The 13,422-nt window shown below is 36.1% G+C and overlaps 1 protein-coding gene across 4 annotated transcripts; it reads left to right on the top strand.

Moving 5' to 3' along the window:
• The first annotated feature begins 7,134 nt into the window (after positions 1 to 7,134).
• LOC137710596 (agamous-like MADS-box protein AP1) lies at positions 7,135 to 13,309 on the top strand. Of its 4 annotated transcripts, none has more exons than XM_088695380.1 (8): positions 7,135 to 7,521; positions 8,838 to 8,916; positions 9,542 to 9,606; positions 9,722 to 9,821; positions 9,978 to 10,019; positions 10,273 to 10,314; positions 10,411 to 10,526; positions 12,735 to 13,309. In XM_088695380.1, exons 1-8 carry the CDS (start codon positions 7,337 to 7,339, stop codon positions 12,763 to 12,765), a joined length of 660 nt encoding a protein of 219 aa, XP_088551506.1. In that variant the 5' UTR covers positions 7,135 to 7,336; the 3' UTR covers positions 12,766 to 13,309. The 4 variants fall into 4 exon arrangements, with proteins under 4 accessions (XP_088551506.1, XP_068305766.2, XP_068305764.2 ...); XM_068449665.2 differs by lacking the exon at positions 12,735 to 13,309 and adding an exon at positions 11,234 to 11,679 and having other exon boundaries at positions 7,137 to 7,521; XM_068449663.2 differs by lacking the exon at positions 12,735 to 13,309 and adding an exon at positions 11,231 to 11,679 and having other exon boundaries at positions 7,137 to 7,521.
• The last annotated feature ends 113 nt before the right edge of the window (positions 13,310 to 13,422 follow it).

Raw genomic sequence — 13,422 nt, 5'->3', positions numbered from 1 at the left:
CCGAAGTGGAGTATATATAAGAGTTACAATCGGTATTACATATGCACTTCGTCAATGTGGGACAACAAACTACTATTTACAATTTAACTAATATATAACTCGCAACAATCCATCTCAAATTGGAGCAAAGATGTCACGCATGCCCAACTTGTCAAGCGAGTTGGAAAACACATTATTAGACACAACCTTAGTAAGCACATTAGCGAGTTGATCTTCAGATCCCACAATCAGAAACATAATAATTCCAACATCCAATTTTTCCTTGATGAAATGTCGATTAATCTCCATATGTTTTGTTTTATCATGTTGCACTGGATTATGAACAATCTCAATAGCAGTCTTGTTATCACAATGGAGTTTCATAGCACCATTCGGTTTAAATCCAAGATCTCTTAACAATTTTTTCAACCATAACAACTCACATACACCATGAGACATACCACGAAACTCAGCTTCAGCACTTAACCTAGCCACCACTTTTTGTTTCTTACTTCTCCAAGTAACTAGATTACCACCCACAAAAGTAAAGTATCCAAATGTAGATCACCGGCCAGTGATAGAACCTGGCCAATCTGCATATGTATACCATTCGACATTCAAGTGACCATTCTTGGAGAAAACCAAGCCTCTGCCAAGAGCCATTTTCAAGTACCTCAAAATACGGATTACCACATCCATATGAGCTTCACTAGGCGAGTGCATAAACTGACTAACCACACTAATTACATAAGCAATGTCAGGGCGAGTGTGAGACAAATAAATTAATCTCTCCACAAGCCTCTGATATCATTCTTGTGAGTAAGAACTTGATCGGGAAATAAGCACAGACGATGATTCTGCTCAATCGGAGTATCAACAAGTTTATAATCTAACATACATGTTTCTGCTAACAAATCAAGAACATACTTTCGTCGAGACAGAAAAATACCATGCTTGGATCATGCAACCTCAATTCCAAGAAAATACTTAAATTCACCCAATCCCTTCATCTCAAATTCAGTAGCAAGAAACTTTTGAAGGTGTTGTATTTCATTTTGCTCATCACCAGTCACTATTATGTCATTAACATAAATAATCAATGCAATTAACTTACCATTTTGTCGCTTTAGAAGCAAAGTATGATCTGAATGACATTAGAAATATCCAAACTTCTTCGTTAAACTTGTAAACCTCTCAAACCACGCTTTAGGAGATTGTTTCAAACCATACAAAACCTTTTGCAATCTACACACAACATATTTGTTAGGAGATATTTCGATACTAGGTGGGAGATCCATATAAACTTCTTCCTCCTTGAGATCACCATGAAAGAAAGCATTCTTAACATGAAACTGCAATAAGGGCCAATCCTGGTTAGCTGTTAAGGACAAAAGAACACGCACAATATTAAGTTTGGCAACAAGAGCAAAAGTCTACTGATAGTCCACCCCATAGGTTTAAGTATAACCCTTAGCAACTAATCTGGCTTTGTATCGGTCAATAGAACCATCTACTTTATGCTTAATAGTGAACACCCATCTACATCCAACAACTTTTTTCCTGTTTAGCAAAGGAACCAAATCCCAAGTGGAATTATTTTCGAAACCTTCTATCTCAACATTCTTGGCATTAACCCACTTAGGGTCAGATAAAGCATCCTGCAATTTTGTTGGAACCGATACACTAGATAGTTGACATATGTAAGATGCATATGGTTTGGACAAACAATGAGTGGACACATAATTATTGATAGGATACTTGGCTTTGGCATGTATATCAGGCTTATATTGTACTTTAAGTTTTCCACGATTAGCTTGTGAGGGCAACTGATAAGTAGAAGAATCATCAGAATTTACATCATGTGTGTCACCATCTTGTACTAAATCGTTAGAAGAATCATCACTAGACGAACCATCATCAGGAAACTTATTAAACATATCAGTAGTATACAACTGGTCATCAGAAGGCAATTCGTCAGACATACAAACAACAAGCAACTCATTGGGCACATTCGACCGGTTGTCAGTAGAAATAGTCTCGGGAATGACAGTTGACCGATCATTATCTATAGATGACTAGTCAGTGTCACACAGCATAACAGATTTTGTTCCCAACTCTGCCTATAACACATCATCCATACCATATCTTCGAATTTTCACTTACTCCCCCTATCTCCCTGAAGTGGAGAGTTGGAAGGGGGCTTTACAAAATACAGAACTTCCTCGTGGAAGGTGATATCTACGGTAATATAAGTTTTTTAAGTTAGAGAATGATAACACTTATAGCCTTTCTGATTGTTAGCATATCCAATAAATACACATTGGAGAGCACATGTATCAAGTTTACTCCGCTAATGAGAGTAGACATGCACACACATCATACACCCAAACACCCTTGAAGGAAGTTTGGATACAGAAACATGATAAACATGTTTTTGTAGCATATCAAGCGGTGTCTAAAAATCAAGAACCCTACTTGGAACATGATTTGTCAAATACACAGTAGCCAAAACATCATGACCCCACAAATGATTAGGACCATATTTATCCAACATCAAGGAGCGAGCAACCTCCATTATTTGACGATTCTTTCGTTTGGACACACCATTTTGTTGGGGTGTAAATAGAGTAGTCGTATGGTGAATAATACCCTGATCACGAAAAAAACATGCCAAAATGTGATTCACATATTCTCCTCTGTTACCAGACCCGAAGACCTTAACCTTGGTCTGAAACTGAGTAGACACCATTGCACAAAATTCTTGAAGAAACAAAGGGATTTCACTCTTATTCTTCATCAAGAACACCTAAGTTAATCGAGTACAATCATCAATAAAGTTAACAAACCAACGAAATTCATTAGAAGTAACATTCACCTGACCTCACACATCAGAATGTATCGAATCAAATGACAAAGTAGCTTTAGAATCACTTATGGGAAAGGAAGCACGATGACTCTTAGCCATGACACATGTTTCACACTTGAACTTTGAATCACTACAAGTGCAAAACAAAAAAAGGAAACAGATGCTTCATATTAGGGGTGGGCAAACGGGTATAGGAACTGCGGGTCGGGACGGGTAATCAAGGTTCAAGGCGGGTACGGGCCGATTCCTAATTTTAAAAAAGAGAAACGGGGCGGGGCGATGCTTTGAAATTTTAGGTTCGGACCGGTTCCAAAAGTATAGAAAAACGGGTACCCGAACCAGCCCGTTTGCAAAAATACCCCCGTGTTGGGTATTGTCTCCCAGGCCCACTTCCTTTTGTTCTTCCTTGTGACATTTTTGAGTCTCATTCTCGAGAACATTCCACACACACCCACACACCCCACTTCCCTGTGTTTCCCCCTTCCCAAATCTCTCGAACCTTCTCCCAAATTCCTCTTCTTTGTTTCTTTTCCCCCCATCTCTGCAACTTTCCTTGCTGGAGCACAGACCCACACCCCACTGAGAAATGATATGATGTCACCGCCCTCCTCCCCCACTAACTCATCTGTCTTCTCATCCGATCTCGACACCAAGGTAACTCGTTTCCCTCATTTCTTCCAATTTCGTTAATTTCTTAATTTTGATTTACAAAATTTGTGAAAAGTTATGAAATATTCAATCGCATATCTGGCTTCTGGCACTCATTGTCTGGGATGAAGATTGTCTTGGTTGGCAGGTACATGTGCTTGAATGACAGGTTGGGGTTCTACCGGATCTCCCCGTTTGAGTCGTTCAGCTGAGCCAAAAAATGTGGCTTCCATAATTTTGGGTGGAGGTGCCGGAACTCGCCTTTGTAATTATTGTTGGAAAAGCAGGAGCAGTTGACGGGGACGATGACTGGAGTGCTGGTGGGGATAGGGTTGACATCATACATGTTTTTGGCGGACGCGATCTGGGTGGGGAGGGAGTTAAGGAGGTAGGCAATGAAGGAGGGGAGGGAGTGGAAGGTGAGGTAGGAGAGGCATGAAGAAGCAACGTCGTTGTAGATGTAGCTATTGGTGGTGTTGTAGTGGTTGTAGTAGTTGGGATGGGCTGGACTTCGGACACGTTGTTGGCGGAGGCGATCTGGGTGGGGATGGAGTTGAGAAGGTAGACGATGGATGAGGGAGAGTTGTAGAAATGAGGGAAGGACCCGAAGGTGAGGACCTGTGGGGACTTGTAGGAATTGGCCAGTTTCAAAAGGGCCGAGTTAGGTCTGGATCTTATTTTGAAAAATCCAAAACCCGCCCTGCCCCGCCCCGTGTTATTTATAAATGGATCGGTCTGGTTCCTTTAATTTTGGGCCTGTGCCCACACTTACTTCATATAACTGAATGATGGATGCCCTAAACGTCGATGCCACAGCCAAATTTGATATCTGTCATTCACTTTAATACTTATAACTTGATGATTATTTAAACCTGAAACAACAGTATCCTCCATAGTCAAGATGTACAAACCCTAAATTCTTTTAACACGACTAATTATCTTTTGAGTTTGAATGTCTTAAAAATAACAATACGTGGGTAGAAGTGAGTGGACCAATATAAGATATCCAGTAGTTTTCATACCGACAAAAGATTGCACTTAACATCAAGAACAAGTAAAGCATGAACTAGTGACAAGGTCAAAGTAAGAGAGATATTGCCTTCACCTTTCACAAGGGAATGTGCTCCATTTGCACTAGTAATATACGGATCACAAATATAGTCATGTAACTCATCAAACATTCTGGGGTCACCAGTCATATAATCAGTTACGGGTGGAAATTTTTACCAAATTACCGTACCAACTGCCTTACCAACCATACCATATCAAATTATTACCAAAAATTTGTACCAATTGGTAATGGTACGGTATTTGTACCGTACCATACTGTTTCGGTACGGTACTGGTATCCAAAATCAGTACTAGTGGTATACCATACCTACCAATATTATTAATATTATATTATGTATTTATTCATATAATTATTTGAGGGCAAAATTAATAATAATTATTGTAGAAATGTGAAAAATGTGAAAAAAAAATATACAATCACTCATAGTGACAAGCTTTACAACTTTCATGAAGAGGTCAGCTTCAAAATCCAACGCTATAATCCATAAACCTTAAATTTATATTTAACCATCGATTGTCATTTACACTTTATTTTTCTTGCTGAATTTCATTTTTAAAATTTTCTTTTTTGAAAACATGATCATCTGGCGGATGTAAAAAGATGAACGGTTCAGATCTTTGATATCACGTTTCGATATTTACGGTTAACTAAAATATGAGTCAATGTCATATAGTTTGTAGAAACTTTATAAACATCAAGCAATATTTTTACTAATTGTAAAACTCTAAACATAATATCAACGATCCAAACCATTCATCTTCCTGCATCCTCTAATAGATCATGTTGTCAAAAAAGAAAATTCGAAAAAAACAAAATTTGATGAGAAAAATGAAGCGTAAACGTAAACAACAATCAACGGTTAAATTTTGATCTATGATTTATATGATTATAATGGCGAATTTCAAAGTTAAGTTCTTCACGAAAGTTGTAAAGCCTGTCATTACGAGCGTTCATATATTTTTTACACTTCTACATTAATTAAAAAATATTAGATTTTGGGCAAACTAAGTGACGTAAAACAAAGTAGCAATTATCATTGGCATATCATACCAACCAAACTATTTGGTATACCGAAAGTTTGGTACGGTAATGGTAATAGATTTTGTTGTACCAAATATTTGGTATGGTAATTGGTACAAAGGTTTTGATACGGTAATGTACCAAAACCACCTCTATAACTAGTGACCCTAGTATCAATTATCCATATATTTGTTCTACCAAGATGCATAACAACACTTTGATTATATTGATCCATTTAGCTAAATCACAAACAATAAAGGCACAAAAGGTACGCAATGAAATTAAGACAATTCACCAGAACATTGTAGCAGAATCACTGTTCACATACAGTAGCAATGCACTGTTCACGGACTGTAGCAAATTACTATTCACAACAATGTAGCACGGCACTGTTCACTTTTTTTTTTTTAAATTTTTTTTTTTTAATTATTAATAATTTTTTTTTATTTTGAAAGGGGAAATCACGACAAAAGTGGCACAATCGGAAATCATCAATATATTATACCAATTACAAAAAATGTTAAGTGTACGACCGCATACGAGACGCTATCGATCAACAGTTAAGCCCGATCTCTAATTCATTACCTCACCCGTAGACAACGAAAATGAAATTAAAAAATAAAAAGAAAGAGAAAGAAACTCAATTCATACCTCCAACACAGGTAAAAGAATTCTTTTAATCTTTTCGGTAAATTACCTCCTACATGATACTGAATCTTCACCTCTGAAAATTAATACCTTAAAAAAGCAGGTATATGTTACCAGTTAATACTTTTTGACATTAACAATATGGTAACAAGCACGATGGTGCTCATAGAGAGACAGAAATGATTTTGTGAGTCTTCTCCACTTGTGAAAGGATATATTACCATGACGAAATCACTATCTGATCTATTTTTTAAAGGCAAAAAAAAAAAAACGATATGGTAACACGCCAGAATGTGTTACATATAATAACTAATGAGCAAAATGTGTGCCTAGCTGCTGCCGATTGGGGGTAAAACAGGAATGAAACATTCACTCAAATTTTTGTCTAACTCCTCTCTTTAGGATAATAAGGAAAGTTTACTTGTCCAAAAAAAAAAAAAAACAAGAAGATATACAATTTTTGAAATTTTACTAACATACACTACCAAAATTGGGCTAACAGTACCTCTGCCCAATCCCAAATCGACAACGTTTTTGACGAAACCACTTTGGTTTCCAATCCCACCCATCTCATCTTACAGCGGTTTTAAAATATCCTATAAATATTTCATATAAATACAAGAAGGAATCTGTCCTCGTATATGGACAGAGAAAGAGAGACACCAAACCGCCTACCTTGCTATCTATTAGCTCATTTTATATAAGGAAAATTAATAAAAAAAAAGTTTGAAAATTTTAAGTTTTAAGGATAAGGACAAAATAAAGGGTAAAATGAATAATACCAGAATTAATTTTTTAGCTTAAAAATATAATTTTTTTTTGTTAAAATAAACTATACCAGAAGTTTTTCGTTAAAGTTTCTTTTATATATACAAAGAAAAGAAAGTGAGAGGAGAGAGAAAGAAAGAGAGAGAGAGAGAGAGAGAGAGAGAGAGAGAGAGAGCAGAAGCCATCTGGTTCTCTCTCCCATTTTGAGGGTTTCTTGGTGGCCTTTCTGGTTTCTCTAAATTAAGAGATCAGTTCACCAGGAAGGACCTTATATATAACTAGGACATTATTAGTTATTAATATATATATAATAATAAATAATTGTACAAGAGATTATGGGGAGGGGAAGGGTGCAGCTGAAGAGGATTGAGAACAAGGTCAACAGGCAGGTGACCTTCTCAAAGAGAAGGTCAGGGCTGCTGAAGAAAGCTCATGAGATTTCTGTGCTTTGTGATGCTGAGGTTGCTTTGATTATCTTCTCTACCAAAGGCAAGCTTTTTGAGTACTCCACTGATTCCTGGTATATATGTACCCTCTCAACTACCCTTTCTTTCAGCTACTATACATTTTTTCCCAAAGAAACCTCGGCCGTACGATTGAAGTTCATTGTTCTACTTGATTATCTTTTTTACTCTGGTTTTTTAGGGCGTGCTATATGCTTCAGTTAAATTATTTGGCAATTTTTCTACCCGTACGTTACATTTTTTTTCACATGCGGTGCTTTTGATATGGGATACCCTTCTTCTGGTTTATGCTGTTGAATTTTCTTGCTTCACAATTGTGTTTCCATTAAATTGATTTTTAAAAAATATATTAAATTTTCTTGAGTTTCTTTTGTGGGGATTTTCTCTCTCTTTGATTTCATGCAAAGACCAGCTGTTCGTTGAGTACCAGTGTACCACTGGAAAGGGGGAGAGAGAGAGAGACTGGGTATAGTGAGGGTGTGTGCGTGAGAGAGAGGGAGATGGAGAGGGAGAGAGAATATATAATCCTCCGTATCTATGTGAAGGTAGGATAAACCTGTTCATCCATATAAAACAAAAACGGAAATAAGAATACTTTTCGTGATGATAACATGTGGTGTCTTTTCGCTGATCTACTTGGGGAGAGTGGCTAGCTAGACAGGTTACTGTAAAACAGACTGAGTGAACAGATTATTCAAACCCAAATTAATCTGGTTTGGAATCCCTAATTCAATTATTAGGATCTCCCAACCAGTCATTTTAATTATAACAATAAAATACGACGGACTTCCGCTTAATTTGTTGGACTTTTGAAACGTAGCTAGACCAGCTGGAGTATCCTATCTTTTCTTTCTTGTTTTCACACACACACACACACACGTGTGTGTGTAGGTTTATATGTGTGTTTGTTAACATATATGCATTTATCTGTGTTCAGACTTTATATAAATAGTAATTAATTAATTGTTGTCTGAGAGTAGAGTTTAGATTACACTCTCGCGCATGGGTTTGTGTGTTATATTTGTTTTGTGAGTGGCATTATTTTCTTAACCACTTGTTTCTACCTTAGCTAGAGGATATCCTGTAAGCAAATAGTGCATCAAATCAGCATGACGAAGCTTATGTAAGACCCCATACTTAAAACTATTTCAGAAAGCTATACCATAAGAAGTTTCTACGCCATGACACCATCGATAATATCGTGTTACCTGTTTCCTTCTAAAATTCATTTTTCAGGATTTTCATGCTTGTTATTTAACATAAGAAACACCAGATTTTTATTAGTTTCATAGTTTTTATATGCATAAGGTCTGTCTTAAATACTATGACTACTTACTGGTACATAATTTCGTTTCATTTTTCATATTAACAGCATGGAAAGGATCCTGGAAAGGTACGAAAGATACTCACATGCAGAGAGGCAGCTTCTTGCAAATGAGAATGAATCCACTGTATATGCCCCCAAACCCTCCTCTATCATTTATTGAAAGGCAAACTAAATTTTAGAAGATTTTTGTTTTTTATCTTCTTTTCATGTTTGAAGCTATACAAAGCTAACTTGAGTTCTGACCAAACGTGGCTTCCGGCCTGGCTTTCCGTTTTATCTGAAAGCCAAAAGGAACACCATAAATTTGGCATCCATTACTTAGTTGGTGTTAGTTTCCTAGCTTAGGGGCTGTATGATAATCATTTCGTTTGAAGCTTTTAATTTTCACCTTTTCTTGATATGGAGAGAAGGAATGTGTAATGAAAGGATGGTGGAGGGAAGGAGAAGGGAGAAATGAAGGAGAATGCAGGAAAGAAAAACTAGAAACGGAAACCTACTAAAAATTGGTTTTTAAGTTTTTAGTTTCCATTTTGTCTACTCTTCCATATACATTTGTTTCACTCCTTCCCTTCGTCCACCTTTGCGCATCCCCACACCACACCCCCCCCCCCCTCCTATTCCTAACAAAAGTGAAAATTAAAACTAAAAAGAAATAGTTATCAAACGTGTCCTTAGCTAGCGTTACTTTTCTCGTGTTCTTTTTATTTGAAACAGATCTTTCATGCCATATATTTGTTCTTGTTTTATAGGGTAGCTGGACTCTGGAACATGCAAAGCTCAAGGCTAGGTTGGAGGTTTTGCAAAGAAATCATAGGTATACCAAGTTCAAGTATAAGTATCCCTCTTTAATTCCGTTATAATTGATAATATAAAGGTCAAGTAATCAGTACGAAGCATACTGCTTTTCACTGATCTTGGTTGGTTTGCAGTCATTATATGGGAGAAGATCTCCAAATCTTAAGTCTCCAAGAGCTACAGAATTTAGAGCAACAGCTTGATTCTGCACTAAAGCGCATAAGGTCAAGAAAGGTAAAACCAATGATGAACAAATTAACCCTCAGAAAGTTTTTTGTTACATAGACTAAATTAATATTGGGTTTTAACTTTATTTTAAAGCTTTTTCATTTTTATTTTTCCGAAAAAGGTTAACTGATTGGAATATGATGAATTTTTCATCACATACAGAACCAAGTCATGTACGAATCGATTTCTGAGCTCCAGAAGAAGGTAAGCCTGAGCTAGAAGGCATTTTATATGGAGAATGAGAACAACACATCCTTTCCGTAGTGCTACACATTCTTGTTTGCTGTTTTCGTTTGATTTATTCGATGACCAAAACCAAACTGGACTGTGTAAGAGGAGAAGAATAGTGTGCGATTTTCATTTCATTCTATATATGCATGCAAATACATGCATATATAAATCCATACTTCTGTAACAGTAATGGTAGAACATTGTCTGTGTGTGTCTTGCATGACAGGATAAGGCATTGCAGGAGCAAAACAACTTGCTGGCAAAGAATGTACGTAACAATATATATGTAGTGTGTTTAAAAATGTTTAATTTCGTAATTCTCATCGCACTGGCATTGTGTATATTGTGTATTTAATTAAACTAGGTAAAGGAGAAGGAGAAAGCAGTAGCTCCACAGGCACAATTGGATCATGCGCAGAAGCAGAGCTTGGACTTCTCCTCCACCCTTCTACCACAGGCACTGCAGTCCCTGAATTTCAGGTTAGCCTTTCCCTGTGTTTAGTTTGGCTTATTTTTATTTTTAAATAGAGATGGAGAGAAAATATATGGGAAAAACGAGGAATGAAGGATGATTGGAAGGTGGTGGGAGGGAGGAGAAAAAAATGTAGATTATATGAAAACAAACATGTCAAGATCCATCTGATAACCATTTGGTTTTAGCTTTTAGTTTTGTATTTGTGAGATATGTGGAAAGTATGGTTGAAAGGAGGGGTGAGAGGAAGAGAGAATGTATAAGGAATGGTACACAAAATGAACACTAAAAATAAAAAAATTATTTCAAGTTGTTTTCACTTTCAAGATGTTTCATTCAATCTTCTTTATTCTGTTTCTCTCGCTGGCTCTCAATCACCACCCTTCTTCTTCCGTCATTTCTTCTTTATACTTTCTCCGTATCTCAAACATAAAAACTTAAAACTTAAAACCAAAAACCAAATGGTTATCAAATAGATTCTCAAATTTTTATTTTTACTTTCCACTTTGTAAGTCATTCCTTTCAAATTTCTTCCATGGTCCAACCTCCAGTACTCTTGATTTTCATTGTTTCTTTCTCCCACTACTTTTTCTCCATCTGTAACACTTGTGTTATGGAAACCAAAATTAAAGACAAAATAGTTATAATACAAGTTAAATTAATTGGTTTATGAATGTGTGTGTGTATATATCTACATATTATATTGTTGCAGCAGGTCCAATTACCACCAGGCCATTAGATCAAGTGATGGAATATCAGGAGTTAATCAGCAGGATGGAGATGAAACCGCGATTCCACATAGACCTCACACGCTGCTGCCCCCTTGGATGCTCCGCCACCTTAATGAATAGAAGCATTTCATCACCATGAAATAATATATCCAAATAATATTAAAACACCAATTAATCAAGCAAACATATTACACTTATGTATGTATACCTAGAAATTAATTGGTATGTGCCTGATCAAAACCCTAGCCTCGATCTAGCTCCAAATGTGTATCGTATGTTGGAATTCAATTACTGGAATTAACAGCCCAAAAACTGTGTTAGGGGTTGTCTACCTCTTGTAATTAAGGTACTATTTTTCAAATTAACTTGGGAAACGTCCATGTACACTTTGTCCAATATGGATTTGATATGCTGCTTAATTTTTCTGTTCCTTCTGGTTTCTGGCAGCTCGTGTGATTGAGGTGAATCTTGCAATATCAATGTTTGTAGTATTAACGTCATAGATGTGGGTTATATCAGTTAGTTATATATATTACCATATTTTAAGGAGTTAAGTATAGATCTAGTAACTCTATAAACTCTATGCATAGATTACATCAATCTTGAAGTTCTAGTGCCACAAGTTGAACCTGTGACTGTAGATTAGCTATGAGCTAGCTAGCTAAATGTTTAGGGGTGTGCTATCCACACATCCCATTGATAATTTATGTCCGTTGATTTTCTTCAATTCATCTAATCCGACGGCTGAAAATTAAAAAGGTATGTGAGAAGTAAAATAAGATGTGTGGATATCACACCCAGTATTTAAAAGTACTATTGACCAAACCCACATTTTAAAAACAAAATGTAAATATATAACATTGTAGAGTAGTTGGTCCTCATCATTTTAGTGGTACAATAACTGCAATGTGTGCGTTCCTACGTTATCAGTTCTCAATAGAACAGAGTAACTTTCATAGTACACATACACTATTACCGTGATCTTCTATGTGGTAAAATCCTTCACTCTAGAGTACAGAGAGGAAGTGTACATACATACATACATACATACATACATACATACATATATATATATATATATATATATATATATATATCAGGAACCCAAGTGCAACTGTAGAACTATATGTTTCAACCCTAATGACTTTCATTTAGCTTTTTTCTTTCTCCTTCTTATTTAGTAAAGGAGAGTGAAATCGGACTCCAGACTAATATGTACGTGAGTAGAGAGAGTAGAATTCCTTTACCATATACACATGGAAACTTTCCCCAAAGACTAAACTAGTAGTGTGAACCAGTGAGTGGCTGATCATAGACAGTAGAGATAATATGTACTTCCTAATACAAACAAAATCATCATGCAGTCTGCCACTTCCGCCTTGCACTTAGCCATATATAGCAGTATCATTATCTTCAAGAATATATTACAAATTAATCATGCGTTTGATCTTTATCTCCTAATGATCTGTGTTTTCTGTTGGCTAGTGATGTATTGCTAACGTGGAGCCAAAAATAATCAAGAAAAATATGGAGGCGACATGTGGATTTTTGGGTAAAAACAACAAGATTATCCTCAGGTATATTGGAACTCCTACGTGCGAGCAGTAAACAATCATTACTCAATCAAGGTCAAAAGTGATCAAAATAAGTATTTATTCAAAACCAGTTGATGGTTTGGGAGCCAGACTTGTGGCTAGGAGGAGGCTGAAATGTTTCTATGAGTTTTTCCGGCCCCCATAAGGGGTGGATAATTTTGGCTTGCCACCAGTTGTCCTCCCTACAAAAAAAAAAAACTCAATTGAAGTAGAAACTATTTGTCTATTCAATTACCATGCTCTAATAATCTCTAATTTATTTATTTTTCTTCTAAATTATTGAACTTGAAGTGTTTCGTATAGAAAGCTTACTTAATTATATACGAAAAGCCATTGTAATTTAATTTGATTTATTTTAGTTTGATAACGCAAAAGGTGCGAGAGAGTTTATGTGGTTGCTATTGTTCAATTTTTCTAATGTAACATTAAACTTCATAATTAATGTTACACCTTTTGTCTACAAAATGTTCGGATTGTATGTTTTTATTTCTTTCTAGTTGAAAATTTGTGTTTTGCCATCGCGATTGGCCTAGGAGTGTGCCCTATTAATCTGAGAGATTATGACACGCTTAATTTGA

Source organism: Pyrus communis, chromosome 6 (assembly GCF_041283825.1).
Source record: "Pyrus communis isolate YQ-2024b chromosome 6, ASM4128382v1, whole genome shotgun sequence".
Taxonomy (NCBI): domain Eukaryota; kingdom Viridiplantae; phylum Streptophyta; class Magnoliopsida; order Rosales; family Rosaceae; genus Pyrus; species Pyrus communis.
This window is presented reverse-complemented; position numbering and strand designations above follow the sequence as displayed.